Consider the following 25,346-nt stretch of genomic DNA (forward strand, 5'->3'; position numbering starts at 1 on the left):
TCTTTTGATTTGTATTTTTACCTTTTTTTCTTTTTTCTTTGCATCTTTTTTGGGGGGGCCATCCCTGCTTCTGAGTCTATTCTGTCACATTCATCTATCAGTTGTGCTCCTGCTTTCTCTTTTTCTCCCCATCGGCAGCCTCCCTGTCCTCCTGTAATTTCTCCTCATTCTCCTTTGTCTGCAGTCGCTTCATTTCTGTCCTCCTCCTGTGGCACTTGTCATCACTCCCTTCTCTTCTCATCACTCACTCCCACTTTGTTACTCTGCTTTTTTAGAAGTGATCCCAGCACGTCAGGTCTGACTCTGCTCGCTCATTTGTTCTTCTCTCCGTCTCCGTTTCAGACCTGCTTCCTACACGTGGGAGAAGAAGGATGGAGAGCTCCCCCCACTGGCCAAACAAGATGGCGCTTTCCTGCGTTTTGAGATGCTCAACAAATCCGATAACGGCGTCTACCTTTGTAACGCCGACAATGGCATCGGGACCAGCAAGGGGGAGTACAGCCTGGTGGTACAAGGTAACCACCGGAAGAGAAAAGGGGAATAAAAACCAAAACTAAACAAACAAAAAACCAGAGGGATAAGTGGTGGGGAAGAGAAGACTGAGGTAGAGAAAGTTGGAACATTTTTATGTTTCTTCATCACATTTTTTTTAATTTCTTCTGTCGTTTTGCTTGTACTTCTTCCATCTTTTTCTCTTCTGATTTTCTTTCATTTCTTTCCTCCTGCTTTCGTTTGCTGTTGTGTTTTTTGGTCTTTTTCTCATCCCACCACATCACCGCCGCTTACCACTCCATTTTGGTGCTTGGCTCTCCCTTTGCTTCTGTATCTCCATCTGTTTGCATCTTGCTCCTCCCACTTTTCCTCCTGCCAAGTCCCCACGGACCCAAACGCCACAGAGAAAACCAGCCGCTTCCTTGACCCTTCCACCTCTTTGTTTCCATCTTCCGTCTCCCTCCCATTCACCTCTCTTGCTTCTGTCTCTTCCGGCTCGTCCTTGTTCACTCCATCACCCATCACCACTGACGTGCCAGCCGTGAGCACCGAATCTATCACTGTGCTCTCCAACATTCTATTTCCTGATCTGACATTTGCTCCCAGCTCTACTCTCTCCTCCTCCGCAACTCCACCCTCTTCCGCCAGCATCGCTCCTTTCACTCCCACTGCCCCCTACGCCTCCCTTTCCACCTGCCTTACTCCCTCAGTGTCCATCGGGCAGAATGGAGGTCACACTTCCACAGGTAAAGCCACCTGAGTTGAACACATGCACACACTCAAACATGACAACACAAATCAGGTGCAAGAAGCTGAGGCAGGGAAAACAGGGATGAAAGTTTTCCGGAAGTTATCATTTTGGGGTTTTGGACTTAACACGACGTACACGGGACATTGTGATGTCAACATGGTTCATCTGACTATTGATGGGGTGGATTACATGAAACACAGACTGTGGATTAACCTCACCAGCTGATAGTCTTCAGCAGTGAAGCTGCTCTCACACGTGACTGAATTTGGCTCAGAGATTTCCCGATCCGTTCCTCAGTGCAGTGGAATGTGTGCTGGAGGGAAGTTGACATGCTGCTCAGCATAGATCTTCACAAACGCTACTTCAACACATGCCAGTTTTCAACAAGTTTCAAATTTTTGGACCATTGACCGGACTCCTGGCTGGGTCGGCAACTTTGCACTCCCAAATTACAATTTTTAATTTGCAAACTTTGAATACACTTTATCTTCAACTGTGATTTTGCACAGTGAATTTGAAAAATCAAGCACAGAAAAAAAATTACCCCAAAAATATCAAGAGTTGATGATTGGAATCTGTACCAAGTTGTTGTACCTGGACTTCCCTGGACCCTTATGAGCTGAGTATAGCCTGGGCCCCAGCAACTGGGGGTACACTATACAGGCCCTGATGCTCATCGGGGTGGTGCTTACCGCCATGTACCGCTGCATGATGCAGATGAGAAATAAGTGGTGATGGACTGCACTGATACAGCAGTTTTCCATCTAAATCAAAAAACTCAAAGCGCTTTACAATGATGCTTTGCATTCACACACACACACACAGAGAGATGTCAGGGTCTTGAACCGAGGATCCTCTGGTTTCAAGCTCACCACTTTTCCACTAGAGCGTCACCTCCCCCACAGCTCCCCATGGATATGATGCCAGTTTATCGCATGTTACTTCCCCTGCAAAGGCCTGTAAACAGCTGGGTGGGCTGGGACAATGCAGATGAATAGCCTTGTCCAAGGACAGGGACAAGTTGCAAGAAACACAGATCTGGAACTGAAACCCGGTCTACAGATTGGTAGTGTCCCTATCCACAGAGCCACTTGCTCTGCTAGAGTCCACTGAGCTCCAGGGGGAAAAGAAGAAGAAGAAAAAAATGACGTTTCCCAACTTTTTCTGAGTGTTTTGCATGGTTTGAAATTCTTTGTTCTACTTTGTTCATTTGATCTTTGTTATTATTAGTATGGCCCAAGCAGACGGTTGCTCCTCTAAGTCTGGTCTGCTGGAGGTTTCTTCCTCAAAAAAGCATGTGAGGGAGTTTTTCCTTAATCGTGTTCCCTTCACTTTTGTGAAGTACCTTTGGGTGACTTGTGTTCTGATATATAGTTAGCTGAAGTGATTGCTACAGGCTGGACCTGCATGAAGAAATCAGCTGTGAAATAAGTGCTGCTTTAGGGTTTTATTTCCTGCACTCCATCAATTATAACAAGCGCTTTGTTGACGTTCAGTATCAATATCAATAAGTCCGGTAATTTCCAGGAAACTTTCATGTCTGGAAAAAGCACTGCGGAGATCATGGGAGATTTTTGTACACGTGTACACAAAACTAGCCATAAGAAAATGAATATAACAAAGAGGCAACTGAAGGGGAAAAATGGCCAGTAACATTCATGCGTCCTTGTCACAGTTTGTTCATGTTTTTATTTTCTTGTCCCCCTCTTGTCTCCTGTTAATAACCCCGTCCCTTCAAACCCTCTACATGCACTCCTCCACTCATGTATCCATCTACTCATCAACCACCCATCTACACATCCAACAATCCATCTACTCATCCACGTGAGAAGATGCTGCAGCCAACATTACAGGTAGAACTTTTCCACAGTCACCCGCCGTTGTGTCTGTCTGTGCCTCTGTTTTTGTCTGTCAGTGACGATACTTTGAACTTCTGAGAGGACGGATGAATATTTCATCCTCCTGCCTGTGCTTTGCTGTTTCCCCAAACATGTCCACAAGCTCACAGCACAAACACGCACATCCACCGTGCCTGGAAGGAGTATTCCTGAAGTTTTCATCTTTCACTAGAACGATGATTTAATGCTTCCAAAAAAATGGCTTTTGTGCCACTGATCAACAGGAAAAGTCCTTAAAGGTCATAAAAACAACATGAATGATCTTGAAATGGATTTTTCTTAAACACTCTCATGGTACCATACAGACAGTATCAGCAGAACCAAGAGATGAACACAGTGCTTCTGTACCAGCAGCCCGCTGATCGAGCACCAAAATAAGGATTTTGCCAAAAGCTTCATAACTGACGTCTGCTTCAGGAAGGTTTTGCGAGACCAGTATCTTCCTATCCTCTTAAATACTCCATCCTTAACACACGATGTGGGGCTGCGTCTGTAAATGTCGTGGTGAAAGCAGTAAAACACAACGGCGTCCTGGAGAAGGAGTCTAACTCTATGTAAAGCAGTCCATGAACCAGAGGCAAATGTTGAGCTGTCAGTACCACTTAAGGGGACTAAATGACACTTAGAATCCAGCCTCAGTTTACCATCCCAGGGTGGCAGCTGTACCCAGGTAGGGGTCAGTAAAGGATTACATAGGGGTCAAAATTTAAAAATGCTCCACCAAGTAAACCACATTAGAGCACCACTCCTTCTGCCAAGCCCCAAGTTTAATGTTATGCCCAGAACATTGTTCCAGTAAAATACAAATTTTGGACAAGAGACACTAAGGGAACCTTAGTGAAAACGGAAATGACATCATCATCATCATCATCATCATCATCATCATCATCATCAAATCAAATCAAATCAATTTTATTTATATAGCACCAAATCACAACAAACAGTTGCCCCAAGGCGCTTTATATTATGAGGCAAAAGCCATACAATAATTACAGAGAAACCCCAACGGTCAAAACGACCCCCTGTGAGCAAGCACTTGGCGACAGTGGGAAGGAAAAACTCCCTTTTAACAGGAAGAAACCTCCAGCAGAACCAGGCTCAGGGAGGGGCAGTCTTCTGCTGGGACTGGTTGGGGCTGAGGGAGAGAACCAGGAAAAAGACATGCTGTGGAGGGGAGCAGAGATCGATCACTAATGATTAAATGCAGAGTGGTGCATACAGAGCAAAAAGAGAAAGAAACAGTGCATCATGGGAACCCCCCAGCAGTCTAAGTCTATAGCAACATAACTAAGGGATGGTTCAGGGTCACCTGATCCAGCCCTAACTATAAGCTTTAGCAAAAAGGAAAGTTTTAAGCCGAATCTTAAAAGTAGAGAGGGTGCCTGTCTCCCTGATCCAAATTGGGAGCTGGTTCCACAGGAGAGGAACCTGAAAGCTGAAGGCTCTGCCTCCCATTCTACTCTTACAAACCCTAGGAACTACAAGTAAGCCTGCAGTCTGAGAGCGAAGCGCTCTATTGGGGTGATATGGTACTATGAGGTCCCTAAGATAAGATGGGACCTGATTATTCAAAACCTTATAAGTAAGAAGAAGAATTTTAAATTCTATTCTAGAATTAACAGGAAGCCAATGAAGAGAGGCCAATATGGGTGAGATATGCTCTCTCCTTCTAGTCCCCGTCAGTACTCTAGCTGCAGCATTTTGAATTAACTGAAGGCTTTTCAGGGAACGTTTAGGACAACCTGATAATAATGAATTACAATAGTCCAGCCTAGAGGAAATAAATGCATGAATTAGTTTTTCAGCATCACTCTGAGACAAGACCTTTCTAATTTTAGAGATATTGCGCAAATGCAAAAAAGCAGTCCTACATATTTGTTTAATATGCGCTTTGAATGACATGCTCTAATCTCTGTAATAAAATTTTATGGTCAACAGTATCAAAAGCAGCACTGAGGTCTAACAGAACAAGCACAGAGATGAGTCCACTGTCTGAGGCCATAAGAAGATCATTTGTAACCTTCACTAATGTTGTTTCTGTACTATGATTAATTCTAAAACCTGACTGAAACTCTTCAAATAGACCATTCCTCTGCAGATGATCAGTTAGCTGTTTTACAACTACCCTTTCAAGAATTTTTGAGAGAAAAGGAAGGTTGGAGATTGGCCTATAATTAGCTAAGATAGCTGGGTCAAGTGATGGCTTTTTAAGTAATGGTTTAATTACTGCCACCTTAAAAGCCTGTGGTACATAGCCAACTAATAAAGATAGATTGATCATATTTAAGATCGAAGCATTAAATAATGGTAGGGCTTCCTTGAGCAGCCTGGTAGGAATGGGGTCCAATAGACATGTTGATGGTTTGGAGGAAGTAACTAATGAAAATAACTCAGAACAATCTGAGAGAAAGAGTCTAACAAAGTACCAGCATCACTGAAAGCAGCCAAAGATAACGATACGTCTTTGGGATGGTTATGAGTAATTTTTTTTTTCTCTAATAGTTAAAATTTTATTAGCAAAGAAAGTCATGAAGTCATTACTAGTTAAAGTTAAAGGAATACTCGGCTTAGCGCAGCTACTAGCTCTTAGCCGGTTTAGCATGGCGGCTTCTCCTGTCTCTCCCGCACGTTTCTGCTCTGGGTGTGAAATGTTTAGTTATTCCTCGGCCTCCTTTAGCAGTAATGGTACTTGTAATAATTGTAGCTTATTCGTAGCTTTGGAGGTCAGGCTGGGCGAATTGGAGACTCGGCTCCGCACCGTGGAAAATTGTACAGCTAGCCAGGCCCCTGCAGTCGGTGCGGACCAAGGTGGCTTAGCCGCCGTTAGTTTCCCTCTGGCAGATCCCAAGCAGCCGGGAAAGCAGGCCGACTGGGTGACTGTGAGGAGGAAGCGTAGTTCTAAACAGAAGCCCCGTGTACACCGCCAACCCGTTCACATTTCTAACCGTTTTTCCCCACTCGACGACACACCCGCCGAGGATCAAACTCTGGTTATTGGCGACTCTGTTTTGAGAAATGTGAAGTTAGCGACACCAGCAACCATAGTCAATTGTCTTCCGGGGGCCAGAGCTGGCGACATTGAAGGAAATTTGAAACTGCTGGCTAAGGCTAAGCATAAATTTGGTAAGATTGTAATTCACGTCGGCAGTAATGACACCCGGTTACGCCAATCGCAGGTCACTAACATTAACATTGAATCGGTGTGTAACTTTGCAAAACCAATATCGGACTCTGTAGTTTTCTCTGGGCCCCTCCCCAATCGGACCGGGAGTGACATGTTTAGCCGCATGTTCTCCTTGAATTGCTGGCTGTCTGAGTGGTGTCCAAAAAATGAGGTGGGCTTCATAGATAATTGGCAAAGCTTCTGGGGAAAACCTGGTCTTGTTAGGAGAGATGGCATCCATCCCACTTTGGATGGAGCAGCTCTCATTTCTAGAAATCTGGCCAATTTTCTTAAATCCTCCAAACCGTGACTATCCAGGGTTGGGACCAGGAAGCAGAGTTGTAGTCTTACACACCTCTCTGCAGCTTCTCTCCCCCTGCCATCCCCTTATTACCCCATCCCCGTAGAGACGGTGCCTGCTCCCAGACCACCAATAACCAGCAAAAATCTATTTAAGAATAAAAATTCAAAAAGAAAAAATAATATAGCACCTTCAACTGCACCACAGACTAAAACAGTTAAATGTGGTCTATTAAACATTAGGTCTCTCTCTTGTAAGTCCCTGTTAGTAAATGATATAATAATTGATCAACATATTGATTTATTCTGCCTTACAGAAACCTGGTTACAGCAGGATGAATATGTTAGTTTAAATGAGTCAACACCCCCGAGTCACACTAACTGTCAGAACGCTCGTAGCACGGGCCGGGGCGGAGGATTAGCAGCAATCTTCCATTCCAGCTTATTAATTAATCAAAAACCCAGACAGAGCTTTAATTCATTTGAAAGCTTGACTCTTAGTCTTGTCCATCCAAATTGGAAGTCCCAAAAACCAGTTTTATTTGTTATTATCTATCGTCCACCTGGTCGTTGCTGTGAGTTTCTCTGTAAATTTTCAGAGCTTTTGTCTGACTTAGTGCTTAGCTCAGATAAGATAATTATAGTGGGCGATTTTAACATCCACACAGATACTGAGAATGACAGCCTCAACACTGCATTTAATCTATTATTAGACTCTATTGGCTTTGCTCAAAATGTAAATGAGTCCACCCACCACCTTAATCATATCTTAGATCTTGTTCTGACTTATGGTATGGAAATTGAAGACTTAACAGTATTCCCTGAAAACTCCCTTCTGTCTGATCATTTCTTAATAACATCTACATTTACTCTGATGGACTACCCAGCAGTGGGGAGTAAGTTTCATTACACTAGTAGTCTTTCAGAAAGCGTTGTAACTAGGTTTAAGGATATGATTCCTTCTTTATGTTCTCTAATGCCATATACCAACACAGTGCAGAGTAGCTACCTAAACTCTGTAAGTGAGATAGAGTATCTCGTCAGTAGTTTTACATCCTCATTGAAGACAACTTTGGATGCTGTAGCTCCTCTGAAAAAGAGAGCTTTAAATCAGAAGTGCCTGACTCCGTGGTATAACTCACAAACTCGCAGCTTCATATCATATCATATATCATATTTATCTAATAGATTACAATTTGTTCATGTAAATGGGGAATCTTCCTCACAGACTAAGGTTAATTATGGAGTTCCACAAGGTTCTGTGCTAGGACCAAATCTTGGAGTCATTTTTGATCAGGATATGTCATTCAAAGCGCATATTAAACAAATATGTAGGACTGCTTTTTTGCATTTACGCAATATCTCTAAAATTAGAAAGGTCTTGTCTCAGAGTGATGCTGAAAAACTAATTCATGCATTTATTTCCTCTAGGCTGGACTAATGTAATTCATTATTATCAGGTTGTCCTAAAAGTTCCCTGAAAAGCCTTCAGTTAATTCAAAATGCTGCAGCTAGAGTACTAGCGGGGACTAGAAGGAGAGAGCGTATCTCACCCATATTGGCCTCTCTTCATTGGCTTCCTGTTAATTCTAGAATAGAATTTAAAATTCTTCTTCTTACTTATAAGGTTTTGAATAATCAGGTCCCATCTTATCTTAGGGACCTCATAGTACCATATCACCCCAATAGAGCGCTTCGCTCTCAGACTGCAGGCTTACTTGTAGTTCCTAGTGTTTGTAAGAGTAGAATGGGAGGCAGAGCCTTCAGCTTTCAGGCTCCTCTCCTGTGGAACCAGCTCCCAATTCAGATCAGGGAGACAGACACCCTCTCTACTTTTAAGATTAGGCTTAAAACTTTCCTTTTTGCTAAAGCTTATAGTTAGGGCTGGATCAGGTGACCCTGAACCATCCCTTAGTTATGCTGCTATAGACTTAGACTGCTGGGGGGTTCCCATGATGCACTGAGTGTTTCTTTCTCTTTTTGCTCTGTATGCACCACTCTGCATTTAATCATTAGTGACTGATCTCTGCTCCCCTCCACAGCATGTCTTTTTCCTGGTTCTCTCCCTCAGCCCCAACCAGTCCCAGCAGAAGACTGCCCCTCCCTGAGCCTGGTTCTGCTGGAGGTTTCTTCCTGTTAAAAGGGAGTTTTTCCTTCCCACTGTCGCCAAGTGCTTGCTCACAGAGGATCGTTTTTACTGTTGGGGTTTTTACTTAATTATTGTATGGCCTTGCCTTACAATATAAAGCGCCTTGGGGCAACTGTTTGTTGTGATTTGGCGCTATATAAATAAAATTGATTGATTGAATAGAGCTCTGACTCTTTGTCAGCCTGGCTACGGTGCTGAAAAGAAACCTGGGGTTGTTCTTATTTTCCTCAATTAGTGATGAGTAGTAAGATGTCCTAGCTTTACGGAGGGCTTTTTTATAGAGCACGAGACTCTTTTTCCAGGCTAAGTGAAGATCTTTTGAATTAGTGAGACGCCATTTCCGCTCCAACTTACGGGTTATCTGCTTTAAGCTGCGAGTTTGTGAGTTATACCACGGAGTCAGGCACTTCTAATTTAAAGCTCTCTTTTTCAGAGGAGCTACAGCATCCAAAGTTGTCTTCAATGAGGATGTAAAACTATTGACGAGATACTCTATCTCACTTACAGAGTTTAGGTAGCTACTCTGCACTGTGTTGGTATATGGCATTAGAGAACATAAAGAAGGAATCATATCCTTAAACCTAGTTACAGCGCTTTCTGAAAGACTTCTAGTGTAATGAAACTTATTCCCCACTGCTGGGTAGTCCATCAGAGTAAATGTAAATGTTATTAAGAAATGATCAGACAGAAGGGAGTTTTCAGGGAATACTGTTAAGTCTTCAATTTCCATACCATAAATCAGAACAAGATCTAAGATATGATTAAAGTGGTGGGTGGACTCATTTACATTTTGAGCAAAGCCAATTGAGTCTAATAATAGATTAAATGCAGTGTTGAGGCTGTCATTCTCAGCATCTGTGTGGATGTTAAAATCGCCCACTGTAATTATCTTATCTGAGCTAAGCACTAAGTCAGACAAAAGGTCTGAAATTTCACAGAGAAACTCACAGTAACGACCAGGTGGACGATAGATAATAACAAATAAAACTGTTTTTTGGGACTTCCAATTTGGATGGACAAGACTAAGAGTCAAGCTTTCAAATGAATTAAAGCTCTATCTGGGTTTTGGATTAATTAATAAACTGGAATGGAAGATTGCTGCTAACCCTCCGCCTCGGCCCAAGCTACGAGCGTTCTGGCAGTTAGTGCGACTCGGGGGTGTTGACTCATTTAAACTAACATATTCATCCTGCTGTAACCAGGTTTCTGTAAGGCAGAATAGATCAATATGTTGATCAATTATTATATCATTTACCAACAGGGACTTAGAAGAGAGAGACCTAATGTTTAATAGACCACATTTAACTGTTTTAGTCTGTGCTGCAGTTGAAGGTGCTATATTATTTTTTCTTTTTGAATTTTTATGCTTAAATAGATTTTTACTGGTTATTGGTGGTCTGGGAGCAGGCACCGTCTCTACGGGGATGGGGTACTGAGGGGATGGCAGGGGGAGAGAAGCTGCAGAGAGGTGTGTAAGACTACAATCTGCTTCCTGGTCCCAACCCTGGATAGTCACGGTTTGGAGGATTTAAGAAAATTGGCCAGATTTCTAGAAATGAGAGCTGCTCCATCCAAAGTGGGATGGATGCCGTCTCTCCTAACAAGACCAGGTTTTCCCCAGAAGCTTTGCCAATTATCTATGAAGCCCACTGTTGGGAAAGTGTAAGTACACGGACCCACAACAGGGGGTGCAAATGAACGGACAATGGAATAGGTCAAATAACAACACTTTACTGTTGCGAACGTGCACAACAAACACAACAGATTACACAATAGATCAGAGGTGAAATTACAAGGTGTCGTGTGGGCAGGCTCGAAGATAGGAGACGCCTGTCCAAAGCAGAACCGGAACCACACGATTTCCTCCGCCACCAGACCCCGGGAATACTGGAGCCGCCAAGTCCCGAACTCCCAGGTGGCCACTGCCTCCGCGTGTCGGACCTGGTACTGCTGGCGAGGAACAAAAACACAATTAAACGTGGGTGCGTCTGCACCCAGCAATCTGCACGGCATGGAAGCTACCTCCACCTCTCGTTGGAGAAAAAGTCTGTTATCACTCACAAAAATCACAAAAAGGGCTTTCTATCAAGCAGTCAGGCTGAGGATATTACCTTTCAGGTAGAACGATATCTCGGCAAAGAGGTGGAGATGACGTCTTGCTGATATACCGATGCAGATCAGATGAGTGGTGACAGCTGTCACAGGTGATGAGTGTCAGCTGTCACCCCGGCTGCTCCTGTGAGGCGGCAGCGCCCTCTGGTGCCTGGAGCCCGCACTCCAGGCAGGGTGCCCTCTGGTGGTGGTGGGCCAGCAGTACCTCCTCTTCAGCGGCCCACACAACACCCACCTCATTTTTTGGACACCACTCAGACAGCCAGCAATTCAAGGAGAACATGCGGCTAAACATGTCACTCCCGGTCCGATTGGGGAGGGGCCCAGAGAAAACTACAGAGTCCGACATTGTTTTTGCAAAGTTACACACCGATTCAATATTAATTTTAGTGACCTCCGATTGGCGTAACCGGGTGTCATTACTGCCGACGTGAATTACAATCTTACCAAATTCACGCTTAGCCTTAGCCAGCAGTTTCAAATTTCCTTCAATGTCGCCTGCTCTGACCCCGGAAGACAATTGACTATGGTTGCTGGTGTCGCTAACTTCACATTTCTCAAAACAGAGTCGCCAATAACCAGAGTTTGATCCTCGGCGGGTGTGTCGCCGAGTGGGGAAAAACGGTTAGAAATGTGAACGGGTTGGCAGTGTTGATAACCGTGTTGATAACCATTTGTAAAATCCAGGCGGCTTTTGATGGCTTTCAGTGGAGTGAGTATCTGAGAAATTGTTTAACATCTGGACATGTTCCAACTTGTCCTTAAGGCTTCCAACAGAGGTGTTTTTCCTGTGGCGGAGCGTCGCAGTGGCTGCAAGCTGACGCTGCAATCCGTCCGCACGTCTTTCATTAAAAAAATCTTTAACAGTGGAATATCCGGATAAAATGCTGAAACCTACTTCTTCTGAAACTTCTCTGTTCTCTCACGACATCCTGGATCAATAGAGCCTGAAATGTGGAGGTTTTCGCTTGAAACAGGCTGACGACGGCACCTGGGAGCGCTGCGCGACCTCCCGCTCCGTGGGAAGTCCTTAAAGCAACAGTATCACCTCAAAATCTCTCATCAGCCGTTAAAATTTTCACCGAAAACCAGCTGAATTTTTCCAACTGTGTCCACTTCGATGTGCCTCACAGGTTTTGAAAAAATTTTGATCAAATAAAGCGCCAGTCTCTCAGCAACTTCACAGACAAGGAATTCCGATGAGGGGCTGGACGACTCCTCCCACAAGGAGTGCTCACAGGCGAATGATGTCACCGACAGGCGTGGAAAAACTCACGCATGCGCACGAGGGTTCAAGCATGTCTGACGTAAAAACATATGAATGAAATCCATATAGTTTTTGAAAAAAATAAAAAGGACCTATACTTTATTGACAGCCCTCGTATGTCTTTGATCATGGAGAAACCGGGGAGAGCTGATGCTTATGTATTTTGGGTCGAGGATGAAAAATGTGGAAATGGAAAGTTGATAGGATTAATATTTTTTGAGAAATTAGCGATATTAGCTAACAACAGTGAACAATGGATGTTATGCTGCAGTGCACCATGTGAGTTTGAGGTTTTGGGGTTTTAAATGTTCTTATTATGGTTCATGCTACTTCAACAGAGTTATTAGTGTTATTGATTTATTGTGTTTTTGTAGTTCAGTTGATTTGTGCAGTTTAGTTAAATGTCATGTTGCCATTACAGTGAGTTACAAGTGTAGTGCGTTTGATGCCATCTGCCACCGTCTCTGTTTGTGGGTGTGTAAAAATAAAAGCACCTGCTTGTGGCAGAATGCAGAAAAGATAAAAAGCTCTACATGTGTGTGTGTGCGTGCATGCATGTGTATAACTTCAGTTATGGTCAAACCTGACCATAACTGACAATTGCCGTTTGGTATATTTATGTATTTTGGGCAGTGGTGGGCACAGCTAACCAACAGGTTAGCTTTGATAACAGATAATCAGCTAACTGTATAATATAAAGCTAAGCCAATAAACCACCCAAAAATTTATTGGATGCTACAGCTAACCGATAACTTCCACTATTGTCTCCTTGCAACTACTAACAAGCTGATTTTGAGTTTTAACACCACGATTGCTTCTGGTAGCATCAAAGGTGACCACAGACCTAAACAATGAGTCAGCACTTCTGTCTTTGAGCGCCCTGCCCATTGCTGGAAACTCCTATTTACTACATATTTCCTATTTACTACATAGCTTCCAGCAGTGAAGCCGCTGAGAGGAGCAGCAAAGCTCAACTCTCTATTCAGTAACAGCATCGCTGTGAGGTGGAGGTCTTAGAAAATAAAGCAGTGCTGACTTATGGTTTTGAGTTATAAATAAAATGAATACCAATAGAATAACTCCGTTAATGTAAATTCTGTCATTTGTACAAAGTTAAAATAAAAAATATATCTTTTAATTTTAAATAATGCACTAATTCTGAAAATTTTGTAACAAACACAGATGCCAAATGGATTATGGGTAAAATGTGCCTCCGCTAACACTGATTGGTTGACTCATTCATTCTATGTAAAAACCAAGACGTTAGTGTGATGTGTGTGTTGGTGTTTACATACAAATGTTTATGGCTTCGGACAGTGGACTTATCTCTGTGCTTGTTCTGTTGGACCTCAGTGCTGCTTTTGATACTGTTGACCATAAAATTTTATTACAGAGATTAGAGCATGTCATAGGTATTAAAGGCACTGCGCTGCGGTGGTTTGAATCATATTTGTCTAATAGATTACAGTTTGTTCATGTAAATGGGGAATCTTCTTCACAGACTAAAGTTAATTGTGGAGTTCCACAAGGTTCTGTGCTAGGACCAATTTTATTCACTTTATACATGCTTCCCTTAGGCAGTATTATTAGACGGTATTGCTTAAATTTTCATTGTTACGCAGATGATACCCAGCTTTATCTATCCATGAAGCCAGAGGATACACACCAATTAGCTAAACTGCAGGATTGTCTTACAGACATAAAGACATGGATGACCTCTAATTTCCTGCTTTTAAACTCAGATAAAACTGAAGTTATTGTACTTGGCCCCACAAATCTTAGAAGCATGGTGTCTAACCAGATCGTTACTCTGGATGGCATTTCCCTGATCTCTAGTAATACTGTGAGAAATCTTGGAGTCATTTTTGATCAGGATATGTCATTCAAAGCGCATATTAAACAAATATGTAGGACTGCCTTTTTGCATTTACGCAATATCTCTAAAATCAGAAAGGTCTTGTCTCAGAGTGATGCTGAAAAACTAATTCATGCATTTATTTCCTCTAGGCTGGACTATTGTAATTCATTATTATCAGGTTGTCCTAAAAGTTCCCTAAAAAGCCTTCAGTTGGTTCAGAATGCTGCAGCTAGAGTACTGACGGGGACTAGCAGGAGAGAGCATATCTCACCCGTGTTGGCCTCTCTTCATTGGCTTCCTGTTAATTCTAGAATAGAATTTAAAATTCTTCTTCTTACTTATAAGGTTTTGAATAATCAGGTCCCATCTTATCTTAGGGACCTCGTAATACCATATTACCCCATTAGAGCGCTTCGCTCTCAGACTGCGGGCTTACTTGTAGTTCCTAGGGTTTGTAAGAGTAGAATGGGAGGCAGAGCCTTCAGCTTTCAGGCTCCTCTCCTGTGGAACCAGCTCCCAATTCAGATCAGGGAGACAGATACCCTCTCTACTTTTAAGATTAGGCTTAAAACTTTCCTTTTCGCTAAGGCTTATAGTTAGGGCTGGATCAGGTGACCCTGGACCATCCCTTGGTTATGTTGCTTTAGACGTAGACTGTGGGGGGTTCCCATGATGCACTGTTTCTTTCTGTTTTTGCTCCGTATGCATCACTCTGCATTTAATCATTAGTGATCGATCTCTGCCCCCCTTCTCGGCATGTCTTTTTCCTGGTTCTTTCCCTCAGCCCCAACCAGTCTCAGCAGAAGACTGCCCCTCCCTGAGCCTGGTTCTGCTGGAGGTTTCTTCCTGTTAAAAGGGAGTTTTTCCTTCCCACTGTGGCCAAGTGCTTGCTCATAGGGGATCGTTTTGACCGTTGGGGTTTTTCATAATTATTGTATGGCCTTGCCTTACAATATGGAGCGCCTTGGGGCAACTGTTTGTTGTGATTTGGTGCTATATAAGAAAAGGGTTGATTGATTGAAATGTGCTTTTGTAAAACATGCTATTTTTTATTTGTAAAAAAAAGCATTTGTAAAAAAAAAGAAAAAAAAAAGAAGCTGAGATAACTGTCTGATATAACCAGTGTCAAAATAAATAGAACACTGCCATCTACTGGTGTCCAGATGCTCAGTACTTAGGGCAAATACTGCCATGAACATTACTGGCCAGTAGATGGCAGTAGAGATTGTGAAAACTTGCTAAAACAAAATTCCAGATAATCCATGTCTGCTATGTTTAAGATGCGTGGAATTTAATAAACACAAACTGAATTTCAGACATCTTATATATATATTACTCTGGAACAAAGACAACAGACAGTGTTTGACATAAGCAAGACATTAAAGAGCAAACAGGAAGCGATTGCAATGATTCCAATTGAAAATAATGGAGAAGCATCCTGGGCTGCAGGTCACAGAGCTTTCTCTTATCGTGCCCCTGTTCTGTGGAATGATCTCCCTGCGTCAATTAAACAGTCAGATTCTGTGGAGACTTTCAAGTCCAGACTTAAGACTCACTTATTTCCCCTTTCATATGGCTAGCATACTGGTACAGTTTTGTTTTACACTTTTTACTCTTTTAATTCATTTTATTCATAAACGCAGCGTGCCGTGGCCTCAACTTTATCTAAATTCTGGGTCTGTTAGTGAAGCTTAGGGCTAGTGGCCGGCGATCACCTTAGTATTTCTCTGTTTTTCTTGTTGTTTAATGCTGACAAATTATACTGTATTTGTTGTCTTTCTGATGCCTGATTTGTTTTTTCTCTGTTTAAGGTGCAGCTCCATCCAGAGATGAGTGTGGTATTTGTGCTGGTGACCCTCCTGTCCTGTGCACCAACAGCATTTCCTGTATATTTGTTTTGTGAATTGTTCTGTTCCTCAACATTTGTTTGTGCTTGTCTGTGTGTGTGTGTGTGTGTGTGTTCCTCTCTGTTTGTTTGTGCGTGTCTGTGTACGTGTGTTCCTCTGTGTTTGTGTGTGCGTGTGTGTTCCTCTGTGTTTGTGTGTGTGTCTGTGTGTGCGTTCCTCTCTGTATGTGTGTGCGTGTGTGTTCCTTTGTTTGTGTGTGTCTGTGGCTGCATTCCTTTGTATGTGTGTGTGTGCGTGTGTGTTCCTCTGTGTGTCTGTGTTCCTCTGTGTTTGTGTGTGTGCGTTCCTCTCTGTATGTGTGTGCATGTGTATTCCTCTTTGTGTTTGTGTGTGCGTTCCTCTGTGTGTGTGTGCGTGTGTGCACACATGTTCTTCTCTGTATGTGTGTGTGTGTATACATTCTTCTGTGTGTGTGTGTGTCTGTGTGTGTTCCTCTGTATGTGTGTGCGTGTGTGTTCCTCTGCATGTGTGTGTATGACTGTGTGTTCCTCTGTATGGGTGTGTGTGCATGTGTGTGTTCCTCTGTGTGTGTATATCTGTAAGTCTGTGTGTGTTCCTCTGTATGTGTGTGCGTCTTCCTCTGTGTGTGTTCCTCTTTCTGTGTGTCTGTGTGTGTGTGTTCCTCTGTATGTATGTGTGTGTGGTTCTGTGTGTGCGTTCCTCTCTGTATGTGTGTGCATGTAACTACGGATAATGTTATTAGCCGTAATTATTGTATGGCCTTGCCTTACAATATAAAGCGCCTTGGGGCAACTGTTTGTTGTGATTTGGCGCTATATAAATAAAATTGATTTGATTTTGATTTGATGTGTATTCCTCTTTGTGTTTGTGTGTGCATTCCTCTGTGTGTGTGTGTGTGTGCGTGTGTATTCTTCTGTGTGTGTGTTCCTCTGTGTGTTTGTATGTCTGTGTTTCTGTGTCTGTTCCTCTGTATGTGTGTGCGTGTGCGTTCTTCTGTGTGTGCATGTTCCTCTGTGTGTGTTCCTCTTTCTGTGTGTCTGTGTTCCTCTGTGTGTGTCTGTGTGTTCTTCTCTGTGTGTGTGTGTGTTCCTCTGTGTGTCTGTGTGTGCATTCCTCTGTGTGTGTGTATGTCTGTATGTCTCTGTGTGTTCTTCTTCTGTATGTGTGTGCGTGTGTGTTCCTCTGCGTGTGTGCATGTGTGTGTTCCTCTTTCTGTGTGTCTGTGTGTGTGTTCCTCTGTATGGGTGTGTGTGTGTTCCTCTGTGTGCGTATATCTGTAAGTCTGTGTGTGTTCCTCTATGTGTGTGCATCTTCCTCTGTGTGTGTTCCTCTTTCTGTGTGTCTGTGTGTGTGTTCCTCTGTATGTATGTGTGTGTGGGTCTGTGTGTGCATTCCTCTCTGTATGTGTGTGCATGTGTATTCCTCTTTGTGTTTGTGTGTGCATTCCTCTGTGTGTGTGTGTGTGTGTGTGTGTGTGTGTGTGTGTGTGTGTGTGTGTGTGTGTGTGCGTGTGTATTCTTCTGTGTGTGTGTTCCTCTGTGTGTGTGCGTTTGTGTGTTCCTGATCTCTGATTGATCTCTGCTCTCTTCCACAGCATGTCTTTTTCCTGGTTCTCTCCCTCAGCCCCAACCAGTCCCAGCAGAAGACTGCCCCTCCCTGAGCCTGGTTCTGCTGGAGGTTTCTTCCTGTTAAAAGGGAGTTTTTCCTTCCCACTGTCGCCAGTTGCTTGCTCACAGGGGGTCGTTTTGACCATTGGGGTTTTTCCCTAATTATTGTATGGCTTTGCCTTACAATATAAAGCACCTTGTGGCAACTGTTTGTTGTGATTTGGCGCTATATAAATAAAATTGATTTGATTTGATTTGATTCCTCTGTGTGTCTGTCTGTGTGTTCCTCTGTGTGTGTGTATGTCTGTATTTCTGTGTCTGTTCCTCTGTATGTGTGTGCATGTGTGTTCTTCTGTGTGTGTGCTTGTTCTTCTGTGTGTGTTCCTCTCTCTGTGTGTCTGTGTGTTCTTCTCTGTGTGTGTGCATGTGTATTCCTCTTTGTGTTTCTGTGTGCGTTGCTCTGTGTTTGTGTGCGCACCTTCCTGTGTGTGTGCGTGTGTATTCTTCTGTGTGTGTGTTCCTCTGTGTGCGTGTGTGTGTGTATATACGTTCCTCTGTGTGTGCGTGTGTGTTCCTCTGTGTGTCTGTGTGTGCGTTCCTCTGTGTGTATGTCTGTATGTCTCTGTGTGTTCTTCTGTATGTGTGTGCGTGTGTGTTCCTCTGCGTGTGTGGATGACTGTGTGTGTTCCTCTTTCTGTGTGTCTGTGTGTTCCTCTGTATGGGTGTGTGTTCCTCTGTGTGTGTATATCTGTATGTCTGTCTGTGTTCCTCTGTATGTGTGTGTGTGTGTTCTTCTTTCTGTGTGTCTGTGTGTGTGTTCCTCTCTGTATGTGTGTGCGTGTGTATTCCTCTTTGTGTTTGTGTGTGTGTTCCTCTGTGTGTGTGTGTATTCTTCTGTGTGTGTGTGTTCCTCTGTGTGTGTGTATGTGTGTTCCTCTGTGTGTCTGTCTGTGTGTTCCTCTGTGTGTGTGTGTATGTCTGTATGTCTGTATCTGTTCCTCTGTATGTGTGTGCGTGTGTGTTCTTCTGTGTGTGTGTGCGTGTTCCTCTGTGTTTCCTGGTTTTTTCCCTCAGCCCCAACCAGTCTCAGCAGAAGACTGCCCCTCCCTGAGCCTGGTTCTGCTGGAGGTTTCTTCCTGTTAAAAGGGAGTTTTTCCTTCCCACTGTGGCCAAGTGCTTGCTCATAGGGGGTCGTTTTGACCGTTGGGGTTTTTCATAATTATTGTATGGCCTTGCCTTACAATATGGAGCGCCTTGGGGCAACTGTTTGTTGTGATTTGGCGCTATATAAGAAAAAAGTTAGTTAGTAGTTAGTGTGTGTTCCTCTTTCTGTCTGTCTGTGTTCCTCTGTGTGTGTCTGTGTGTTCTTCTCTGTGTGCGTGTGTATTCCTCTTTCTGTTTGTGTGTGCGTTCCTCTGTGTGTGTGTGCACACGCAGCTTCCTCTGTGTGTGTGCGTGTGTATTCTTCTGTGTGTGTGTTCCTCTGTGTGTGTGTGTGAGAGAGCAAATGTTCCTCTCTGTATGTGTGTGTGTGTGTGTATACGTTCCTCTGTGTGTGTGTGTGTTCTCCTCTGTGTGTCTGTGTGTGCGTTCCTCTGTGTATGTGTATGTCTGTATGTCTCTGTGTGTTCCTCTGTATGTGTGTGCGTGTGTGTTCCTCTGCGTGTGTCTATGGCTGTGTGTGTGTTCTTTTGTGTGTGTTCCTCTTTCTGTGTGTCTGTGTGTTCCTCTGTGTGTGTCTGTGTGTGTTCCTCTGTATGTGTGTGTGTGTGTTCCTCTGTGTGTGTTCCTCTTTCTATGTGTTGGTGTGTGCATTCCTCTCTGTATGTGTGTGCGTGTGTATTCCTCTTTGTGTTTGTGTGTGCGTTCTTCTCTGTGCGTGGGTGTGTTCCTTTGTTTTGTCTGTGTGTTCCTCTGTGTGTCTGTGTATGTCTGTGTGTGTGTGTTCCTCTGTGTGTGCGTGTGTGCTCCTTTGTGTGTGTGTGCATGTGTGTGTTCCTCTGTGTGTCTGTGTGTGTGTTCCTCTGTGTGCGTGTGTGTGTGTTCCTCTGTTTGTTCCTGTATGTGTGTGTGTGTGTGTGTGTTCCTGTATGTGTGTGTGTATGTCTGTGTGTGTTCCTCTGTGTGTGTGCATGTCTGTGTGTTCCTCTGTGTGTCTGTGTGTGCGTTCCTCTGTGTGTGTGTCTTCCTCTGTGTGTACGTACCTCTGTGTGTGTGTGTGTGTGTGCGCGTGTTCCTCTCTGTATGTGTGAGTGTGTATTCCTCTGTGCGTGTGTGTTCCTTTGTATGTGTGTGTTCCTCTGCATGTGTGTGCGTGTGTGTTCCTCTGTGTGTGTGTGTCTGTGTGTTCCTCTGTGTGTGTCTGTGTGTTTCTCTGTGTGTTTGTCTGTGTCTTCCTCTGTGTGTGCATGTCTGTGTGTTCCTCTGTGTGTGCGTGTGTGTTCCTCTGTGTGTGTGTGTGTGTCTGTGTGTTCCTCTGTGTGTGTGTCCCTCTGTATGTGTGTGCGTGTGTGTTCCTCTGTGTGTGTGCATGTCTGTGTGTTCCTCTGTGTGTCTGTGTGTGTGTTCCTCTGTGTGTGCATGTGTGTTCCTCTGTGTGTGTGTGTGTGTGTCTGTGTGTTCCTCTGTGTGTGCGTGTGTTCCTCTGTGTGTGTGTCTGTGTGTTCCTCTGTGTGTGTGTCTGTGTGTTCCTCTGTGTGTGTGTGTGTCTGTGTCTTCCTCTGTGTGTGTGTGTGTCTGTGTGTTCCTCTGTGTGTGTGTCTGTGTCTTCCTCTGTGTGTGTGTGTCTGTGTGTTCCTCTGTGTGTGTGTGTGTCTGTGTCTTCCTCTGTGTGTCTGTGTGTGTCTGTGTGTTCCTCTGTGTGTGTGTGTCTGTGTGTTTCTCTGTGTGTTTGTCTGTGTCTTCCTCTGTGTGTGTGTGTCTGTGTGTTCCTCTGTGTGTGTCTGTGTGTTTCTCTGTGTGTGTTTGTCTGTGTCTTCCTCTGTGTGTGTGTGTCTGTGTGTTCCTCTGTGAGGTGTTCTTGGATCTTGTCTGCTCTGCTTTGGTCCTGACAGCATGATTTATCTGCTCACTCGCTGTCCGGCCTCGTCAGCTCGTCACCTCCACGCCGACCCGCCACAGCGTTTGTGTGTCGTTGGAGCTGCTGGTGTGAATCCCACTGACCCGCCTCCTGGTTTTGCGTCTGGCCTCCGGTTGGCTGTCGTCTCGTCACGCTTCCTGTGACTGATGATTGGCTTTTCCTTCCTTCCAAAATCTGTTCTTCACATCGTTTTGTTTCTCGCTTCATCACATGCTCAGCTGATATTTTAGAAACTCTGGCTATCTGTCTGTCCTTCACGTCCTCTGTCTCTGTCTGTTCTGTCTCCTCTGGTTTGACCCTTGTTCAGTTCAAACATTTGCCAAGTCTGGTCGTCTATTTTCCCCCCAGCTGCCCTTCTCTGTTTTATTCCTCCATTATCGGTTTTACAGGTCTTTTTATGCTTTTCGGAATGAGAAATGCTGCTTTCGAACTTTGCCCATACGAGTGACTTTCAAATTAACATCCAGTGTTTGATCCAATCTGAGACGCCTGGAGAATAAATGAAGTATCAAATTAATTTTGCAGAGGTGGTTGAAGGGAGGAAACCTGATAAAATATTGGTTGTGAAAAACGTCCCTTTTCAAAGTGCCTGCATTGTCGAAAAGGAAGACAAGTCTTGTTGTTTATGTAGAGTTCAGCGTTTGTTTTAATAAGAGTGGTACAGTGAGCACAAAGCATCAACCTGCCATCCCTGGTTCTCAAGACCAGGCACCTAAGTGGCTCTACCTTTTTTCTTAGATATTTGATATACGTTAGTATACAAGGTCTGTCTGAAAAGTAACGGACCTTTTTATTTTTTTCAAAAACTATATGGATTTGAATCACGTGCGCTTGCATCAGCCAAGCTTGAACCTTCGTGCGCATGCGTGAGTTTTTTCACGCCTGTCGGTTGCATCATTCGCCTGTGGGCAGGCTTTGAGTGAGCACTGGTCCAGCCCCCTCGTCGGATTTTCATTGTCAGGGAAATAGCTGAGCGACTGCCGCTTTGCTCCATGAAAATTTTTTCAGAAACTGTGACAGCCAGCCAGGTGGAAACCATTCGGAAAATTCAGATGGCTTTCGGTGAAGATTCTATCGGTGTCACACAGATTAAGGACCATTACAACTGGATTAAAGACGGCCCACACCGGCGGAGGGCGCGCCGCACTCTGAGCGGCTATCAACAGGCTGAAACGACCAGATCATTTCCAAAGTGAAGGCTGTGTTGATCCGGCACGTCGTGTGACTACCAGAGAAATTGCTGAAGAGTTGGACATCAGCACTTTTGCGGCACGTTCCACTGTTACAGGAGATTTTGTAATGAACAAAATCAACAAACACCTCCGTGTTGGAAACCATTCGGAAGATTCAGACGGCTTTCTGTGGCTTTTCAGTCGAGTGAGTATCCGAGAAATTGTGTAACAGCTGGGCATAGCACAACTTGTCCTGTGAGACTTCCAACACGGAGGAAGTTTGTTGTGCGCCATGAGCGGCTCCGTCCCGACGCGCGAATTCCTCCGCATGTCTTTCATTACAAAATTTTCAGACAGACTTCGTACACGCATAGAGTTTTACCTTAGAATTGGAATGTATAATAGAAGATATAGCTTACTGAATTTTCATGAACATAATGTACATGAAAATGTACATGTACAAAATGTACATGTAAACGATTTATTTAGTTTTTTTATTTTTAATAAATTTTTAATAAATTTGCAAATATGTAAAAAAAACAACCTTTTTTTACATTGTCATTATGGGGTGTTGTGTGTAGAATTTTGAAGAAAAAATGAAGCTCATCCATTTTGGAATAAGACTAACATAAGAAAATGTGGACAAACAAAGTGGAGCACTGTGAATACTTTTCTGGATGCACTGTATGTGTTTCCTTGTGTCATTGTCCATCGTGATGTTTTTCTATGGAGAACGTGAAGTTCCAGTTAAGCAGACATCACCCAACCTGAACTGCTGTAATAGAACCCAGTGTCCAGTCACTTTTTTTTTCAAAGTTTCTTAATTAATAAATTAGGTTAAAATCCATCAATTGACTGAAAGAAGAAGAGAAGGTTTTCACTCAAAGTCAACAATTATCACCACAATGTCCTCAGAATTGGCTGTGTAATAAACAATGAGATCCTGTTGCATGAGGCACAATCACTGCTTTTTGACGGTGACGCCTCCCTGAATTTGCCTGGCTGTTTTTTTTTCTTCCGTTTTTTCCTCTGAAGGTTTGATGTTGTGCCACAGTATTGCGTATTGACAACTCCTCTCCTCTCCACTCCTCTCTTCTTTTCCTTTCTCGCCTGCTCTGTCAAACCCCTCGTTATTCTTTCTTTCAGTTTCCACTGCCCTTCATTATCCTTCTACCGTTTCCACAATATCTATTCCATCCTCTTATGCATTTCATTCATTTATAATTTATTTTCCATCCAGTCTTCCCCCTCCCCTTCCCTCATTAGATATCTAATTTTTCTCCTCTCTCTCTCTCTCTCTCTCTCTCTCTCTGTACTGTAAGATCCCACAGCCATATCGGCCTCTTCGGGGGTGGACCTCGCCGTGGTCGGAGGGGTGGTCGCAGTTATTGTCTTCATCCTGCTTTGCCTCCTCATCGTCCTTGGCAGATACCTCATCAGACACAAAGGTTACTCACTGACATGCACGCTCAAACACACACTCAGAGTGCATGAATGGACGGGCGTAGCTTTGCATAAACATGGCTACACATGTAACCTGACAGGACCTCACAAGGACAAACGTGCACATCTAAATATAGCTGAATTAAGGTTTGACGTTGAGGCGGTGCAGCGGCCCGGCGGTGCAGTAGCTGACATGAGCCTTTCACAAGCATATCTGCGTCTACACTATTTTTGCATATATGAAAACCTTATTAAATAAATGCAGTGTGTCATTACATAGTTTGTCCACCAGAGGGCCCTCAGGTTGCTTTTTTTTAAAAACAATGCGGTCAAGCATGGCTGGGACTCCCATCACAGTTTTGTCACATTAGCTACAAGAGACAGAGGCAAAGCGACCAGCTGCCATTCATTTTCAGTCAGAGTGGTCACTATGCTGCAAGCGAGGCGGGGCCAAAATAGATGAAAAATCTATGCTGAGTGATGGGACATGGTGACGATCAATTCCGGTTGGTTGTTAGTTTCATATTTATAGTTCAGTCAACCAACGTATGTGTGATATTATTATTGCGACAGCAGTATGTAGTTAGAGTCCAGCATCTAGGCTCCAAACTCGTCACGCTGGAGGCTGACAGCATTACTGTAGCAATGGTGGCATTCACAGGCAGAGGGGAGAGCTGGGAAACTGAGTCTTAAACAGCGCTCCGAATGACAGGAAGTGTCTGGGCAGATGAGGAGAGTGAGTCATGACAGGTTAAAAAAGAAAGTCACACATTTGTTACTAATAACTAACAGTAATTATTATAATAACTACTTATATTATTATATTTGCCAGGAATCAAAGCACTAAACAAAACAAACTCTGTTAATATAATAATCTTTTAGCTTCTCCCTTTTTGCTCGAGGTCATCACAGCAGACCCGACATGAAACTGCATGTTCATTTGGCTCACTTTTTACACCAGATGTCCTTCCTGATGTAACTCCACATCATATGGTGAATGAGCCACAATCGCCTTGAACCAGGAACCTTCCGTTCTGAAAGCAAGAGCACAAACCGCTTGGCCACCACACTGCTGTCAATAATAGAAGAATAAATGCCAATAATAAAATGTGCAATACAACAATGCAAAAAAATCACAATTAAAACACTAATGACACAGGACTTATACTCTGGAAAGTATGTATTGCAAAAAAAAAAAAAAAAAAAGAAAAGAAAAGAAAAAAATCTCATATCAGTTGGGCTCCACAGCAGTGGCACCGGTCATTCAGATGTTTTGAGGATGTGACTGAGGTTCCTGTGTGCTCCACAAATATGAATTAATGACAAAAATAATTAAACAGATCTCATGTTTCACTTGTATTTGTTACTCAGATGTTGGTGCATCAAATTCTGGTTTCACTTTATATGTATTTAAGATGCTGCACACAAACTAAATGGACTTTTCCATCTGCATCAGCTTTACAATAATGCCTCACATTCACCCCAATGTCAGGGTGCTGCCATACAAGGCGCCCAATACACACTGGGAGCAGCGAGGGGATTAAGGACCTTGCTCAAGGGCCCTTAGTGATTTTCCAGTCAGGCTGGGATTTGAACTGAGGATCTTCTGGTCTCAAGCCCAACATTTAACCACTAGACCATCACCTCCCCTGTAAATCTCCACAATCTCCACAACTCTTCAGGAGTCATGGCCTTCAGAAACTGCAAAGATATTACAGATAAAACTCTCAAAAAATGGTCCAACCCTTATCAAGAAGAGTGGTTCTGGAGCCGAGGCTGTGCGTGGAGGCAAGGCCCACCAGATCTAACTGGTATCACTCCACCTCCTGCACAAGCTCCAGCTCCTTCCCCCACAGCGAGGTGATGTTTCACACCCCTAGAGCTAGCCCCTGCCACCCGGGTTTGGTCCGTCGAGGCCATTGACTTTCACTGCCACCCAAAGGACAGCGAACCCGACACCAGTGGTTCCCCCTGTGGGTGCTGAGCCCACAGAGTGGAGATGGAAGGTCCACATTGTTTTTTTCGGGCTGTGCCTGACTGGGCTCCGTGGCAAGCCCAGCCACCAGGCACTCACTGACAGGCCCTGCATCCAGGCCTGGCTCCAGATGACGGCCCCGGGCTTCCTCCGGGCCGGGTCACGTTTCCTCTACCTCATCCTATCATGGTGTCTTGTGAACCATTCTTAGT

General features: G+C 43.9%; 1 protein-coding gene across 1 annotated transcript in view; it reads left to right on the forward strand.

Moving 5' to 3' along the window:
• The first annotated feature begins 243 nt into the window (after positions 1–243).
• The window catches only part of LOC117521514 (cell adhesion molecule 3-like), a 34,930-nt gene continuing 9,827 nt past the window's right edge, over positions 244–25,346 (forward strand). Inside the window, exons 1-3 of the mRNA XM_034182829.1 lie at positions 244–515; positions 3,076–3,096; positions 23,039–23,164. Of these exons, the coding sequence (XP_034038720.1) occupies positions 425–515; positions 3,076–3,096; positions 23,039–23,164 (238 nt within the window). The 5' untranslated portion in view covers positions 244–424. The remainder of the gene's footprint in view (positions 516–3,075; positions 3,097–23,038; positions 23,165–25,346) is intronic.

This window comes from Thalassophryne amazonica, chromosome 12 (genome assembly GCF_902500255.1).
Source record: "Thalassophryne amazonica chromosome 12, fThaAma1.1, whole genome shotgun sequence".
Taxonomy (NCBI): Eukaryota; Metazoa; Chordata; class Actinopteri; order Batrachoidiformes; family Batrachoididae; genus Thalassophryne; species Thalassophryne amazonica.